General features: G+C 36.8%; 2 protein-coding genes and 1 pseudogene across 6 annotated transcripts in view; 1 reads left to right on the top strand and 2 right to left on the bottom strand.

The window, feature by feature from the left end:
* Window positions 1–18,131, top strand: part of HYCC1 (hyccin PI4KA lipid kinase complex subunit 1) — a 214,983-nt gene that overhangs the window by 34,545 nt on the left and 162,307 nt on the right. The gene's annotated exons all lie outside the window — the stretch shown is intronic.
* KLHL7 (kelch like family member 7) overlaps window positions 1–18,131 on the bottom strand; it is a 55,767-nt gene that overhangs the window by 29,282 nt on the left and 8,354 nt on the right. For 3 of the 4 annotated variants that reach the window (XM_019958536.2, XM_019958538.2, XM_019958539.2), the window contains exons 2-6: window positions 9,617–9,719; window positions 8,616–8,709; window positions 8,216–8,340; window positions 5,239–5,414; window positions 3,135–3,309 (exon numbers count right to left, since the gene is read on the bottom strand). In XM_019958536.2, the coding sequence (XP_019814095.1) occupies window positions 3,135–3,309; window positions 5,239–5,414; window positions 8,216–8,340; window positions 8,616–8,709; window positions 9,617–9,719 (673 nt within the window). Of the gene's footprint in view, window positions 1–3,134; window positions 3,310–5,238; window positions 5,415–8,215; window positions 8,341–8,615; window positions 8,710–9,616; window positions 9,720–13,985; window positions 14,117–18,131 lie in introns of all 4 variants that reach the window. The other variant, XM_019958537.2, reaches the window with a different exon arrangement.
* On the bottom strand, window positions 7,633–8,036 carry LOC109557303 (small nuclear ribonucleoprotein G pseudogene; annotated as a pseudogene).

Here is an 18,131-nt window from a genome sequence, read left to right as displayed (position 1 = left end):
GGTGTGCAAAGAGATGGACAAATATGGATAAATTTAAATACTATTAAAAAAAATTAAGTCCCATTTGAGAAGTTAAAAAAAAAAACCACTAAAATACAGAACAAAAAACATTTGCTGTTTGCATCATTCTTCTTTATAGATTTAGGTACAGCTTAAATACACATACTAAATTTTAAAATAGCACTATAGCAATATATGTCAGAATCCTCAAACTCTCAGGAAAAAAGCAGTAACTTTTATCAGTATCCACTAGAAATAAGTTTAAAATTCAGGAAAACAAAAGTAATTTCTTAATTATAGACATCTCTTACCTACTCCACTCATATCCACCTATATACCCCAACACATGTATCCAACTAATGTCAAAAGCCAGGTCCATGGCTCTAGGTGAGAACTAAAGGTATTCCCATCAGCGTAAGGGAAAGACAAGGCTAATATTTATCACCACCATAGTTAATTGAACACCATTCAATTAAAAACTTATTCAATGCAATTAGGCAATATAACAAAAGAAAAAAGTATAAATATTAAGGGAGAAAACTAAAATCATTATTTGCAGATCATGAATTATTTCCCTAGAAAAAAGAAGTCCACTGAAATTTAAAAAAAAAAATGATCAATAATGACTAAAGAAAAAAAAAATACAATCACAATAGCAACAACAAAAATATCTGAAAAATTTTTTTCAAGAAATATAGAATGTAAGAAAATTACAAGTTCTCTAGGGACACACAACAATTTAAATGAAGTACAACAATATTTAAGGGCTTCCTTGGTGGCTCAGATGGTAAAATATCTGCCTGCAATGCAAAGATGAATCATTCAACAATGATACTGGGTTAGAATCTTGCCAAACATTTAGGAGGGAAAATAAAGCTAGGCTCTTATTTATTCTGGGTGGCATGAGATTATTTCATATGTAATCAATCTCAGTTGCTTAAGGGAAAAAAAAAAGAAATCCATAAATGCACAAAAGGAAAATTTAGGAAATTTTAAAAAATCATCTTGGACCAAGAAAGACCCTTCCAAACATATTTCTAAAGCTGGATATAAAGGAAAAGACTGATTAAGATTTATCAATACAAAAACAACTTGAGATTACACTTGCCATTTCAAGACGTTTTCTTTCCTCTCTCTTGAAAGCCACTCTCCAAAAACGAGGAAAGAAGAAGCAAACAAACTCTACCTCTGATAGTGCTAGAAGATTTGCAACTCCCAAAACAGTTAATGAAGACAGCTAGCAGACAGAATGTTAAACCTGAATAGTTATGGCAAGAGACACCAATGAGAAGCAAGCCAAATGATCCTGCAGAACCCTGGAATGATACAGAGTACCCCAAAAGCTGGAGTGGGGATGAAATCAAGAGAACTCTAAAATTCTAAAATAAATGACCGCTGAATTGCCAGGTCTCCTTTCCCTACTGCAGTCAGATACCTATGCTTTTCCCACTATAGGAGACAGAAGGGTTGGTCTTTGGAGATTCTGAATCAGAGATGTCCAGATTCAGGGAATCACACAGCAAGCGGTGTAAACTGAAAACAGGGATTAAGTGAAAGCCTTCAAGTCAAAATGCTCCCCCATTCAGTTCCCAAATGCCTCCAACCCAACTACCTGAGCAAATAACTACAGATAATGACCTTTGGGGGTCCCCAATTTAAAAACTGTCTGGCTATCCTGATTATCCTACAGTTTAGTCCAATAAATGAGAAGACCACTCACATACATAGTATTATCAATTTTATAATAACACACTCTTATAAATATGATTCACAGATGATATGAAATATTTGTTTTCAACAACAAAAAGAAAAAAAAAAAAACCAAAGGCAATACAGAAAAAAAGAAAAAAGGAAGGCAATACAGGAAATGCAGGCAAGATAAGAAAATATTAAAGGCATTATGATGCTACTCTGGAATAAGATATTATAGCCATGAAATAAGAGAATAAAACTCATAGAAATACAAAATAACTGAAATAAAAGTGCTAAAAGAAAAGGCTATTTCCAAGAAAATAGAAAAGGCAAAGATGGATAGGAGAGACAAGAAAAGATCACAGACTCAATCCCTAAAAAATCACAATATCAGCAATAAAGAACTGAGAAATCTGTGGCTGAATAGATAGAGAATGCCAGTGTGATAACTAAAAAAAGATGAAAACCAAGGTACATTACTGTGACCCTTCAAAATACCAGGGATTAAAAGAAAATAAAGTGTTACATGCTTACAAGGAGGCATACTAAATAAACTGGCATCAGATTTCTCAAAAGTAACACTGGAAGCTAGTAAACAATGGAAAATGCCTTAAAATTCTAACTGGAAATGATTTTTCAACATAATTCTATACCTAGTTTAACTATCCTTCAACATTTTATGATAAAATAAAGATGTGATTTGTCAAATTTCCAAATATTTACTGATCATATACTCTTTCTCAGGAAGCTTTTAAGGATATGTGCAATCAAACAGAATTTAGGAAGGGGAAGACGTGCGTTTGAGGAAAATAGTGAAATCTAACTTAGGAAAAGAGTGAAAGAACATCCCAGGATGGCAGAGAAGTCCCAGGATGAGAACTGTGTCTTAAGTTTACACCTACAATGCAAACACTTCATACTGAAACAGGCAGAAAGAAGGCTCTATCAACAGTGTTGCCAAAGAAAGAAAAGCAACAGATTGTTTAATTGTACAATTTTATTAAGTGGCATTTTACAGAGGGGTTGGAACTCAAGTCTGCAAGTCAAGAAAAATTAAGTGCATCAAAAAAGAATGTGGCAAAAAATGTGCTCCAGGTGCAACAAACCAACATTTTTCTTCAAAAAAGAAAATGTGATCACGGTACACTACTTAGCTCAATTATTTTAAAAGGAAATAAAACACATAAAATGAAAGTTGCTATACATGAAAGGAGACAAAGTCTAATTTTTTACCTTCTATCCCAGGTGTTCCTATAAAATAACGGATGGGGCTAAGTTCCTTCCAGATAGGCAGTTGAGAATCCCAATAGATTAACTATACAGAAGGGCTAAGTCTCAAGTGTTTCTCCCTGGCTGCCCCATCTGATCCAATCTGAAGGGTTTTAAGTCCATGAGAAACTGGCTAGATGATCAGGTTATAAATGGATATTAAGGAAACTTACTTATCACCATTTTAAGGCATTCGGGATTATCTTGAATAAGTGGTTCGGCTTGTACTGTTTTACTTAAGAAATTCTTTGAGATAAGAGGAAACCTGACTTTAGCAAGGATGTCAACCATAAAAGGCTGGCGATTAGGTTCATCATATTTCAACCACCTGACTGCAGCATCATAAACCTAAGGGGAGAAAAACAGCATGGTAAAATTTTCAGATGGCAGCAGCACTTCCAATTACCTATGTTTACTCTCCCAGTGAAGGGAAAGAATCTCATTAAGACATAACTGCTTACCCCAAATATCTTATTCAGATACTTGTTTTCATCCCCAAATACCCATCTTTACTTCAGAACAGTTTACACAATGCTCTAGAGATTCTTCTAGGTAATATGCTTTATAGAACTTACTACTACTGCATAATGTAATGATAAGGAGGATGTTGAATACATATTTTTAAATTGCTTTTAAACAAAATATAACTTCTGTTTTGGAAGGAGATATGATATACATTTCCCACTGAAAAAAATCTATTGATCAATGCTAGTTTCAATATTTGCTTATATGGTACCAGGAAAATGTGTTATTTCCTCAGAGGCCTTCTACCCCAAGAGATATGAAGGTCATCTAAGATTTTGTTTCAATCTAATATTCCTGAATTATGAACTGATAGACCTATGTGCTTTCCACAAACTTTATGATATAAAAATTCTATACATATAGAAGGAAATTAGAGTATTTATGTAAGAATTGCTTTCTAAAATAAATAATTCCTTTAACTACCAAAAAAGTGCCAAGTTTATTAACATAATTTGATCTACAAATCACTAGTTTAAACACACTGAAAAAAGTCTAGTATTTCATATACCACATACTTTTAGGTCATATTAATAAGGCCTAAGTTTAATTTCCCCATGAGTCAGTTAAATTTTTTTATAGGAATTAGTCTTTTATTTTTAAATAAGTTCTTTATTGGGATAGTTTTTGATTTACAGAAAAATTGGAAAGATAGTGTAGAGAGTTCCCATATACCCTGCACTTTGATGTTAATTGGTACATTAGTATAAAACTCTCATCATAAATAATGAATAAATGTTGATACATTAAGGTCCATACTTTAAAAAAATCCTTTAGTTTGTCTAATTTTCTTTTTCTGTTCCTCAATTCCAAAGAAGATACATTACATTTAGTCATCATATCACCTTAGGCTCTTCTGCTGCTGCTAAGTCACTTCAGTCGTGTCCGACTTTGTGCGATCCCATAGATGGCAGCCCACCAGGCTCCGCCATCCCTGGGATTTTCCAGGCAAGAACACTGGAGTGGGCTGCCATTTCCTTCTCCAATGCATGAAAGTGAAAAGTGAAAGTGAAGTCACTCAGTCCTGTCCGACTCTTCACGACCCCATGGATTGCAGCCAACCAGGCCTCTCTGTCCACGGGGTTTTCCAGGCAAGAGTACTGGAGTGGGTGCCATCGCCTTCTCTGTAGGCTCTTCTAGACTATGACAGATTCTCGGACCTTCCTTGTTTTTGACAATTTTTGATAGTTGTGAGTTCTAATCAGTATAGACTGTCTCTCAATCTAGGTTATCTCATGATTAGGCTGGGGCTATAGTTTTTTTGGGAGGAAGACAGAGATGACATGCCAGTCTCATTATATTAAGGGTATGTGCTATCAACATGGTATCACTGATTTCCATGTTATATAATACATTATCACAAACTTTTTGACTTAAATTACAGAGAAGGATGGGGAACTGAAAACAGAGATTAAATGTCTGCATATTAAAGCATTACCCCATCTAGCTCCCAGCGCTGCACCCAGCTTACACCTCTGACAGTTTATCTGACAGTTCTGGAGATCACAGTCCAAAGTGGGTCACACCCTGGGCAAAAATCAAGGTGTCAGCAAGGCTGCCTGAAGGCCTAGAGGCGAAACCATTTTCCTGACTTTCCTAACATCCAGCAGCCATGAAACAGAATTTGGAATACTCTAGTGTAAATACTGTCTCTCCTAATATGATTTTTTTCTTTGTCATGTATTCAAAAATGAAGTGTAAGAAATTCATAGGAACATTTTTACTAAGAATAATGTGGGAAGGCAATTTAGTTACCTGATCCTCTGCTCTCACAGTCAGAGTGTCCTGGTTGAGGAGATGTGTAACTCGCTTGACATCAAGTTGTAGAAATTCATCAGTTTTATAAACTTCAGTAAAATGCTGATGAATAAAGTCATCCGCAGTTGCTTTCAATTCAGGACAGTCTAGACACTCTGCTAATACACTTATACCTGAAGATAGAAAATAAATGAACCAAAATACCTTAAAGATACAGTAATTGACTCTAGGAAAATGAGATAATAAATTTCATAAATCTTTTCCATTGATTTGTCTATTGTTATGCCAGCATGATATCATCTTATATGTGGCTGAATTTGGTACTTGGTAGGACAGACCCTCTTCAATGTTTTTTCAAACTTTTCTTGGCTACAAGTAAAACATTTTCTCTTGCAAATAAATTTTAAAATAAGCTTATAATGGTCTACTTTTTAAAAATTCTAATATGTCTTCAATTAGAGTTGCTAAATATTTGGATTACTTTAGGGACAGTTGACAGATCTCCACTTAGATTTTTTTAGTGATCTTCAATGTAATTAATTGATTATTAATGTTATATATCAGGAATCTGCAAAATACTGTCCATGAGCCAAATTATTCACCTCTAGCTGTAGCGTCAGCAGCTAAGAATATTTTTCCTATTTTTAAAGGGTTGTGAAAAAAGGGAGAGTAGGGGAGAGAAAGAAGGAGGGGAATGTACTAACCAATAAGATGGCGTGCTATATACTCATGGTAAGCAGTCGGCTACATATGAATGTTTAGGCTCCCAATAGGGAAATGATACTATCACCAAAAACCAGTATTTATTTATTAATTAATTTTTGGCAGTTGAATTTGTGGTTATTATATAACCAAATAATCATGTGGATCAATAAAATATGAATGTGAAAAGTAGTTGTTTCTATGAAGACTAATTCTAAGGTGTTAAGACAGACTTGAAATAGCTCACATCAAGCATGACCAAGACAACTGATAAAATCTAAGAAAACACTGCAAAATTCTAGAAGGATTCTGTCATCAGACTTCTTGCTGAGTTATCAATTTGTTTTAAGGAAATTAAGAATAAAAAATCATAGATGATATATTATTGGTGTGACTTATGTAAGACAGATTTAGGTAAAATCAGTATTTATAGAGTTGGGCTTAGCATCAAACAGTAGCAGACTGCTATATTTATATTACATGAAAATGCAATCTTTACAATTGATAAAAACCTTCTTTAACCACTTACTACATTAATGAAATTTAAATTAGCCAACTAACTACTGTTCTGATTATGCCAAATAAGGAAATTTCTATTGTTACCGTATTTTTTCTTGACTGCACTGATGGAAACCTTCAGCACCAAATAAGGAAATTTCTATTGTTACCATATTTTTTCTTGACTGCACTGATGGAAACCTTCAGCACAAAATTGAACACTAGCATGTTTCCATGCAAAGAATATTTGCTATCAGTTTCAGATACATATAGATTAACTATTTTATTTCTAGTTTAAGAGTTTTCATAAATATAGGAATGAGTACTGAAATACAAAAGTGCCTTCAGCATCTGTTGCTATGGCTTTAAGTATTTTTATATAAGTATAGCATGTTGCTGCTGCTGCTGCTAAGTCGCTTCAGTCGGGTCCAACTCTGTGCAACCCCATAGACGGCAGCCCACCAGGCTCCCCCGTCCCTGGGATTTTCCAGGCAAGAACACTGGAGTGGGTTGCCATTTCCTTCTCAAATACATGTTAGCGTAGTAAATTATGTTTGTTTTTTTAACACTGAATCATTCTGGCATTTCTAAAGTAAATCCTTGCTCCTCTTCCTATACACACAAAAAATCATTGCTGAGGTTATTTTTTATTTTGGAAAATGCTGATACAGTATTTTATGGCTTGTTTCTGCTGAGGTTAATAGGTTCTCCCTAAAAGCAGAGACATTACTTTGCCAACAAAGGTCCGTCTAGTCAAGGTTTTTCCTGTGGTCATGTATGGATGTGAGAGTTGGGCTGTGAAGAAAGTTGAGCACCAAAGAATTGATGCTTTTGAAGTGTGGTGTTGGAGAAGACTCTTGAAAGTCCCTTGGACTGCAAGGAGATCCAACCAGTCCATTCTGAAGGAGATCAGCCCTGGGTGTTCTTTGGAAGGAATGATGCTAAAGCTGAAACTCCAGTACTTTGGCCACCTCATGCGAAGAGTTGACTCATTGGAAAAGACTCTGATGCTGGGAGGGATTGGGGGCAGGAGAAGGGGACGACAGAGGATGAGATGGCTGGATGGCATCACTGACTCGATGGACGTGAGTCTGCGTGAACTCTGGGAGTTCGTGATGGACAGGGAGGCCTGGTGTGCTGCGATTCATGGGGTCGCAAAGTTGGACATGACTGAGTGACTGAACTGAACTGAATCTCCTCTTTTTTTTTTTTTTTGGCTATTACAAAAGTTTATGTAACAAAAAAGTAAGAAAATGTACACAACCCAATTTTTCTGGTAGTAAAATGTGGAGAGGGGACACATGGAAGCGTTGATTTCTCTGGTGAACACAGCCATTGTTCATACTCGTTCCAAGGCTTCTAACATGATGATACTATTTCCTCGTATTACCACCATTCCAATATTGTTCTGTTGCCCACTAGTTGCCATCTCCACACATTCATCTATCACAAGATTCATAAAGGCATCAAATCCCCACAATATTCCTTGGACATGTCTGCCACCATTTAATTTTAATGATAACTTCTTGTCCATAAATTTCTTCAACTTGGGAGGGTGTGCTTTGCTCATGTCTACTCCACTGAATCTCCTCTTAAAATATATTCCTGCAAAATTTTTTAGTGAACATCTCAAGATTAAATAAGGAAAAAAGAAGATTAAATAAGGATACTTAAAACCATGCCTTTTTTCTTTATTAAAATACAAATTAAAGTGTTTATTTTATTTTATTATTTTTTTAAAGTGTTTTTTTTTAATAGGAATCTCATTTCTTACCAAGACAGTTTGAAGCATCAACTTGTTCTTTCAAAAAATCAACACACATTTTCTTCACAGGTTCAATCTGGTACTGATTTGCTGCATCTAATAAGGACTGAACATTGTTGCTATTCACAGAAATTCTGTAAATAAGGTGAAATGAATATTAATATCCTACAATTTATTGTTTAAATAATGCTGTGGTAAAATGTATCCTACTGGCCCCTAAAATTAAACAAAAAAATTAAGATTTTTCAGCCTTTGAACTAGTATAGCATAGGATCCTCAAACCCCACCCCTACCACCCTTATAGTTTTTCATTCTGAAGAATGTGGAACACACCAACTTGTTATAATAATACTTTTCCATGGCAGATCCTGACCTTACTTCTCCACAGCAGAAATGATCCTTAACTTACCTAGCTGTATAAGCAAATTCCACAAGTTGTTCAATAATGTCAGGTTCAGCATCTTTGAGCTCCACTTCAAAGGACTTTGATTCAAGCATGTTAGCTAATACAAAGAGAAGAAACATAAGTGGCATAAGTACTTCCATGAGTCTAACTGAAGAACCAGATCATTCTAGGCTGTGTTAAATGTTAGAGAAAAATAGCATGACAGACACCTCTCTGAAAGAAAACACCCTAGAAAGCCCACCCACCACTGCCCTATAATAAATGCAAATTAATTCTCCATACTTGAGATGTGCCTTAAAATAAGATATTAGTCAATTAGTGTACTTAAAAAAAAAAGGCCAAGTAAACAGAAAGACATAAATCTAGATTCAGTATTTCCCCAACTCCTACATTAATTTGGTAGCATTCTCTTAAATTGCTATGGGAAAAATGCCTCTGATACAGCTGGAACAGACCTATAAAAACAATGACAATTAAATATACATAGTCAGCTTTCAACAGCAAGGCTCTCATTCTTCCCCAAAACCCTAGTAGGTAGCCAGGGCATTAAAGAGAAAACTTGAGGCAGATATATTATATAACTTGATCAAGCTCATAAGCAGTACTAAGTAGAAGAAGCAGGACTCGGACCCAATTCTCAACTCCAAAATATGGCTTTTTTTAGTATGTTATATTTCATTTTTCATTTTATTTCATTTAACTTGCTAGATAAAATGCCATAAGACTTATCTGCTCCTTTGCCTTTTCATCTGAGATTAAGAAAAAAACCCAGTATTCAACTAGAAGCTGTACATTCATTAATAAACACTTAGGGGCCTTTAGGGCTAACAAAAGGACAGGTCTCCTTCGAGCAATCATCACCATGACCACTCTTCAATCTCTTCACTGTTCTATGGCCTTAAGTGCTTTTAAAACTGGCATATTAAATATGAAAATGGCATATTTCCATTTAGACTTCACCTAAATCTCAGAAAAAATATTATGTTTCATCTTCAGATACTTACTTGTGAACATTAAGTTAAAAAAATGACTGGCTGCAGCAAGGACAACACGATGAGCAGGTATCTTTCTTTCCTGGACCATAAGGATCACATCACACAGCGTTTTCTAATCAAGAGAGAAATAAATACAATTAAAAAGGGCTCAATGGGAATGGCTAGGCAAAGGAAAAAACAGGTGCTGACCAAATGCTTTATCTCTATTTTCCAATTAAATCCAGTATTTCCCCAGCACAGATCTTGTTTATAATGTAAAATCTATTTACGAAGGACTTACAGAGTTGCTGTCATGAGTTTGGTGTATCAAAATCTGGCACTAAAGCTCCCAATAATCAGAAAAAAAAAAAAAAAGATCTTTAAAATCAGAAAAAAAAAAGTATGAACCTTTGCGGGAAGCCAATTTTTTATTTTTAATCTGACACTAATTCTAAGATGTTTCTCATAGCGAGATTTTACGGGGACATTAAATGACAACGTCCTTGGTGGTTTTTCAAACAAAACAATATACTTTTAAAAAACTGTCCTTGATAAAATGTAGAGTACACACTGCATTTTCCAAGAAAGTTGCCTTCACAGACCTAACCCGAAACAGGAACAACTCAGAACATAGAGTAGATGAACCAAGTGTCCACTGAGCACTCTTTCCTTAAATAACACTTCTCTAATATGCACTTCTGATAAGACCTGGAGAGCAGCCACTTTTAAATTGTGATATCTAACCAAGGGCAAATGTGTCACTGTAGGTTACTGAAAGAAGGCAAATCTAGATTGTATACTTAAAAGTGTTAGAAACATGGGGAACATTAAAGTTTAAGATTTACTTTACTTACTTAAAGATGAGTTTCAAGAAAAAAGAAATGTCTTATTTATCAAATAAAATTTCAATTTCTTAATGAAGTTAAAGATATAATGTATAGATTTGGCTCAGAAAAAAATATGTAAAGCACTCTCTTAGGCACTGGGAATACGAGGCAAATAATATTTTCAGAGTAATAGTACTCACAAATCTCAATAATGGCCCAATAGCTCAGAAGATATGGAATTTTGCAAATTTAGGTATTTTACTAAAACTACTGATAATAGTTTCTGATAGATAAATCACTATTTCCTACATTACTATTCCACGAATAAAAACCCAAATAAGATAGTGCACTTAGAATGAGAAAAGAATGGGTCCCATTTTTTTAGAACCCTAAAAATGGGTTCTTAGTGGGCTAAGAAATGAACATTTCATTCTTACAGCTTACTTAAGGACTTTTTTTTTTAAGCTTCCCTGGTGGTGCAGACAGTAAAGAAACTGCCTGCAAATGTGGGAGACCAGAGTTTGATCCCTGGTTTGGGAAGATCCCCTGGAGAAGGAAATGTCAATCCCCTCCAGGATTCTTGTCTGGGGGAATTACATGGATGGAGGAGCCTGGTGGGCCACAGTCCATGGGTTCACCAAGAGTCAGACACGACTGAGCAACTAACACTACTGGGAACTACAGACTATTGCTTAGACATTATATGCAGATCATAATTAAAGCCACTGTTACTCCAATAATGTCTTACATTTTTATTTCCATTTATTGGGGAAGGCGTACAGAATAGGCATAGCTTGCAGGTGATTTTGCTGCACCAAAAAATACTAGGTTGCAAAACCAAGCCAATTATTTGGTTACCATCAAAAACAAGCTGATCAAGTTTGCTTAAGAGGAAGAAAGAGAAAAAGACAGGGAGAAGTGAGGGAGGGAAGGAAAGAAAAAAAGAGGAAGAAAGAATACTGACAGAATAGCAAGCAAATTAGATAGGAGAGGGACCTATGGCTGCTGACGGGAAGTTCCAGAAAATGTCAGGTTAAACTGAAAAGCAGCAAAAAACCTTCCCAAGGCATACTTGGGGATGGGAAATGTTAGTGCAGTGAATTAACAGACACAGAAGAAGTCAGGGAAATCAGAGGGCTCTTTGTACAATTTAGTCTTAGTCTAAGATTAATCTCTAGCTGGATATAAATGTGTACAGCAAGTGGGAGGAGGTGAAACGGGAGCAATCGTTTACATCCAAATGGTCCATTTATTTGACTGGACTACAACAGATTAATAGGTCCTATTCAACAAGAAATGGGACTGACCTAAAGAGAGAGGTCCCTCCTGCTATCTATCCTTGGGGAAGAGGGGTATGCACAAATAGGAAATGGGAAGAGACAGAGACTCAGGAAGCTGGAGAATGAAAGCCCGAAGTGAACAGAACAGAAACTTAAACAAAACTACCTTTTGAACAACATATCTTCACTGGATTAAACAAACCAAAAAACCTTGCAATTTCTGTTTATGTCCTCCCATATTTGTTAGATCTTTGTATTTATTATTTTCAGCTTTTGAATCTTAAGTCTCTTATAAAAGCATAATTTTTGTGTAACTTTGCCTGAGGGTCCCACAAAGATAATTTTTAATAGAGTTTAACATAATCCTGTTTATCACTAATAACTTAATTTCATTTTACATATGCTATCTTTTTAAATGCTATTTATTATTTCCTTGCTATCTTTTTTTTTTTTTAACTGTCAGTTGTTACTTTGGTCACATATTCTTTGCTTTTTTTCCTCTTTCAGGGACTTACATAGAGTCTGTCAAGTATTTGCAAACTGAGTCCAGCAGGGTATTGTTCTAGGCATGCAAGAAGGGTTCAAGAACAATATATCTATTAATGTAATTCATCATACTGATGGGTTAAAAGAGAAATTTTTCACATAGAAAAGCTTTAATATATGGCAAAAGGGTGTGTGATAATATTAAAAATTCATTTCCTAAGATTCTTTAATAAAGAAAATGATGTGTCTGTATGCTTAAGGTCATTCATCAGAATCAACAGCAAACATCACATTTAATAGTGAAACAGAAGAGGCATTCTCATTAAAGTTTGAAATATATATATACACATATACACACATCCTGTCACATTTTTCTGGAATTTTTAGCCATATCAGTACAGAAATAAAGATAAATCAATTTAACACTAGAACTCATACTGAAAGTCAGTAAAGTAGCTAGACAAAGAAGATAAATATGAAAAGGCAATTAGATGTAATATGTCATTAAAAAAACCACACAAATTAGAAAAAAAATCCTAATCACAGCAGTAAGAAAATAATTAAATATCGAGAAATAAATCTAAACAATGTGAGGGACCTACATTAATGGGAATTTGGCATATGATAAAGATACCATTTCAAGTATGTGGTGAGGAGGTGGGGCACAGGTAATGTTTAAGGCAGTGAAATTATTTTGCTTGATACTCTTAACAATGAATATATGTCATTATACATCTGTCAAAACCACAGAATGTACAAAAAACGAACTCTAAGATACACTATAGTTAATAATTTAACAAGGCCTCATCCAGTTTAACAAATGCCTCACACTCAGACAAGATGTTAATAAGAGGGGAAACTGGGGCAAGGGGATGAAAGGAGTAAATGGAAAGTACTTTCCGCTGAATTTTTCTGTTAAAACTGCTCTAAAAAAAATTAAGTTTAATTTAAAAAAGGTGGTGAGAGATTTGATAACTGACAAAATGGTATTGGAGTGGCTGTTACCAATTTATGAGAAAATAAATAATAGTTTTCTCTCTCATAAAGTGCTCTCTCTTCCTCTGGTGAAGGTAAGTACTGGGAAGGAAGTCTCAGTCCTTTTCTCCATCCATCGCTGGTGGAAGAGTGACTGCAGGATGAGCAAGAGCATAGCAGAGGTCACTGACCACACGGAGCCAGGTTTCCCAGCTCACTCTTCCAGGAATCTGCTCCCCCAACAGAACTGAATTCACTGGGACAGGCTTGCCTCCGTCTGTGGCAGGAGAGGACTGTTTCCATTCCTCAGCTGCTCTGCCTCAGATTGGGTGGGAAAGTTTTTAGTTAAGGGGGAGAAGAGGAGGAAGCCCACTTTATGCTCAAGTCAAGGCCATGCTCACTAGTCTTTCGCCATTAATTTATGTCTCCTGTGTCTATGTCTGAAATATTTAGAACCAGAAGAAGAGGGTCCCTCAAACCACTATGGATAGACACTCAAACCAAGGCAAACAGCAACTCTGGGGCTGCTTTAGGGTTTGCAAGTATTAGGCACTTTTGTGGGGAAAGTCCTTTGGCTTGAAAAGACTCCCCTCAAAACTCCCCTAAAGGCAGGCATTTTAGACATGCGTTTGTGGAATGACCTTTTGCTCTCTTTAGGTAGTTGCCAGACAGGACTGCAAAAAGGCACTTTAGGTTCCTGTAAGTTCCACAGCATTGCATGAGGTTCTAGCTTTCTGCGGTATGTGCTGGCGTTAGGAGAAGGCATGCAAGCAGCAGTCCCAAATTCTGTTCTTCACTGTATCCCAAGGAGAGGACTGAGGAATGACTAACCTTTGGATTTATGTGGCTTGTCAACAAGGTTCTGCAATCAGTCCCTCCCAGCGTGAATTCAAGTTGACCCTGGGTACAGATCCCTGAGTAGACTGTAGATTCAACTATAGTTGGGTGGTGGATTTAAATCACTGAAAGGATAAATGAAAATGGAACCCTTATTACACAGGAATAAATCATCATTTTGGATTGAGATTTACTAGAAAAGCCTCAGGGAAGCCCAGAAAAGCCTCAACAAAGCAATAATAAACCCAAAGGTTAAGAGAAAAAAATAATTTACATGACTTTAGAAATCTTTTTTGTTCAGAAAAACAGCACTGGGCTTAAATACATGTATAATCAGGATAAGGCAAGTGGGAAAGTAAAAGAAAAACAAAGGAACACACCTAGATTAATAAAGGAGAAGATTTCCTTCCTTAAGGGAAATATATGACAAGCTCAAACAGCTTTGAAAAGAAAAGCAGATAAATTTTGGTGCTACTGATCTTTAAAAGATGAGATTAGAGGGGAAAAAAGGTTACTTTTGTTGTTATTTATTCAATGAAGGTGATGTGGACCAAAGAGATATATAACAAAGGAAGAAAGAATTCAGGAGACTAAACAATCTCTCTCAGAAAGAAGTTTGACCTAGGAATTTTTAATAAGATTTCTTTTAAAGCTAAAGGTAAGAAATCAAACACATAATTAAAGGACTGCCCTCGAAAGACTGGGACAGTTGTAGTAGGTGATTACAGTAAGTTCAGATTGATTTGAAAAGGGGAAATGAAGATCAGCAATAACATACTGCATGCATTATTAAATAATCTGCAAGGTGATCTGGTCAGAAGACAGGAATGGTAAATGCTCTAGTGAAACATATCTGCGAAGTTCCTGGAAATTAAGACTATGGGAGAGTACTAGGTCCCATTAAGGGGAGCCAAATAATTCAGACCTGTTAGATGCCGGGCTTCCCCGTAATTAAAATTACCTTACTGAGGGTGGTTAAGGGTTGGCAGTAAACCTAACACAGACCTCTTATATTTTCTACCATGGCGATGTCTATAGACTTTGAAAGGCACTAGAAGTAGGTTAGCAAAACATCTGGGGCCAAAAGGAAAAGGAAAAGAGGCATTTGATCTCAGCAATGTTAGCTCTACAGGATAGGAAAATATTCAGCTTAAATAGGTTAGCTACTCAGTTGGGGTTGTCTGGAAGGAACAAATGGACACAAAGACACCGCCCACTTCGACACAAATAGGAAACAGAAAGGAATGCGTCTGCTACCACCAAGTTTTCCAGGCCTGGCAAACAAAAGATGAAGAAAGGCAAGGTTTCGAGGAGCACGTTGTAAAGGGCCACGGGCCTTAGAGGAGTCTGTTAAAGGTCACGATCCAGCTGAGACAAATGGAGGGGAAAAAAAGAAAAGGCTCTTCCATGAACTAAGATTAATACATAGAAGGAGATTGGATCACTCTGCTGTACGCTTGAAACTACACCGTAGAGTAACTATACTTCAATGTGTTTTATACACACATATATGTGAATATATAAGGAATTTCACAGCAGGTGAGGATTGTAATGACACAGAGGTGCAGAACAACCAGGAGGATCAGAACTGCCGAGGACTCAAGGCCACAAACTGCTCTGCACAACCGCCCATTACGAATTCGAATCCCTCTCCTCCCAAACAGGAGGGAAGACTTTGTCACTAGACAAAGCTCAACTATTTTGGCACCGAGTTGCCAGGAACACAAGGTTCAAATAAATGAAAATTAATCCTAAACGTGCAGGATGGACCACAAGGAGAAAAGAGAAACTCTAGCAGAGTCAGCAGCTGAGAAACTCCGCTGGCAAATTTCCATGGAAAACAATGTATCCTATGCCAACAAAGCATTATCATGCATAGATGAAATTCCTTCTCCAGTAAACAGTGTGCCCATTAGCCTCCTCATCAAAGTGATTCCTCCAGGCTGAGTTTAGTCTTAGGGTCTATCAATTACAGACAGCTGACAAAGGCTAGCAGTCTGTCAAAATCAAAGCCAAGATTTTCTTTGAAAACTGTTTCACCAGAAACAAAGTTTCTGCTCTGATTTTGGCTGGCAACAATAACAGTGGGTTAGGACCATATTATATTGTGTCAACATCTTTTCTATTTATTGAGAGATGGGAGATGTGCTTGTATAGTTTCAAGTTTGTGGGGATGGGGGTGACACTATGCTAATCTTAAGAGTCCTGAAGACCCTCTGCCATACTGAAAACGTGACACAAACTACTTTGAAATTGGAGAAGTTCTGGAAGTGCTCAATTAACAGTCTATTCCGATGGAAGACAGCCTACACTGAAGGTGCTGGAGAAGTTATCCTGACTTGACCTTAACACTTAAGTGAATGCCTTATGGCTGACACTCAGCAGCATAAGAAAATAGGGAGAGCAGACTTTTGCATTTCAACTGCTTTAACTGACAGGGAGATTACAGATGTGGGAATTCAACAATAAGGGGGTTCATAACAGACAGACTTGGGGGATTTTGTTTTTAGTATGGAATTAGAGTACTGTCATTTGTTCACTGCAGACAATCTAGAGAGCTATGAATGACATCTTGGCTGAGAACAATTTGAGATGAGAAATGAAGTGCCCTTCCAAGTCTAGAGTTAACAGATATCTACCCATTCCACACCTTTCTGCATTCCACAGCTTTCTGGAGTAAAAAATTAAATAACTTCCTGCACCATTCACCGTTCTTCAGAGGCTACACAAAGGAACAGTCAATTGGTAGAGGATGCCCTGTCAGCATCTGAGAACAAAGCACTCCCTGTGCCAGTAACAGAACACCTAGAAGACAAAGCAAACCTGGGAATACGAACTCACAGTACTGTGTCCAGTTAACGTCTGTGAGAGAGCTGGTGCCTGGTTCAGCTCTCTAAGATTCTCAACTCAGAGAGTTTATCTGAAGATCAACAGCCAAATGAGACATAATACAACACCCTACTGACAGACGAGCAGCTACCTAGTAATCCCCCATAGGCAGCGCTTCTCTAGTGAAATAAAGTTGGAAGACGAGGCTTTGCTTGAGAAGAACACCTTGTAAATTCCAATAATCTAAATTTTATAATCTGAATACTCATGTGTCCTGCAAGAGGGGCAGTGGGGAAGACGGCTGGGCCCAAGTCCAGCATACAGAGTCCACCGTAAGACACATCTTACCTGTCCTATTGAGTAGATGGGGAACTCAAGCAGAAGTATGTGAGGAATCTCATCATTAATAAAACAGCAATGTCTTTTGTTCTAATTTAATTTTACTAGCAACTTCGCTCTTGTTGGGTAAAATTAGGAAGACAGATGTGAACTCAAGATACCTTGTGCCTTTCCTTTGAGAGAAGTGATGATCAGAAATATTCTGTTCTCAATACCACGTAGACACAGAGAGACAGACACACACAGTTTATTCTTTTTTCGGGGAAAAACCTTTGATCAGTGGTTTTCAAAGCTTTTTCTTTAAGCAGCTGAATCCATTTTCAAGTGATTTGATTTCATTTAATTTGTACAGACAGAATGGTTTCTGGCCAGAACTAGCCTGGCAACCAAGGTATGGAAGAGGCTCCCCTCACTAATACGCTTAATGATTCATTTACAAAACTTTTGTTTCTGATCTCAGCAATTAGTCCTTCTGGAGGTGGGTTGCGGTAGCAGTTTAGAGATTTGGGGACCCAGAAAAAGAATCATTTAATCAAGTGATAAAACAGCATTTCCATAGAATTCAAAGTTAAAACTGTGACCTGGCCATTTTGGCCTCCTCGTGCCACTGGGTAAAAAGTTACTACAGTGGGGTAGGTGCCTGATCCTGGCCATCAAGAAAAAAAATTGTTGCTCTTCTCCATGAGACAAAAGATGACTGGAACTCAAGGGACCCCCATTGGATTCCTTCTGGTTGTTGGGAGAAACAATCCTCTTTGGTTCTCGAGTTCCTGGACATGCTAAGAATGCAGGGTTCTGTCACTTTTTACCCAAGCCCCCATTTCTCAGGGTTTTCCTGGCAGAAAGTGACCATGACGGTGAGACAATGTCTCCCTTCCAGGATAAAAAGCAAGCCTGTCTATGGTTTGCTATAAAGTTGGCATATTCCTTAAACTCAGTGCTCATTTCTTAGCTCCAGCACAAACCCACTGT

This window comes from Bos indicus, chromosome 4, assembly GCF_029378745.1.
Source record: "Bos indicus isolate NIAB-ARS_2022 breed Sahiwal x Tharparkar chromosome 4, NIAB-ARS_B.indTharparkar_mat_pri_1.0, whole genome shotgun sequence".
Taxonomy (NCBI): domain Eukaryota; kingdom Metazoa; phylum Chordata; class Mammalia; order Artiodactyla; family Bovidae; genus Bos; species Bos indicus.
The sequence above is the reverse complement of the archived record's forward strand: the minus strand, read 5'-3'. Positions and strand labels throughout refer to the sequence as shown.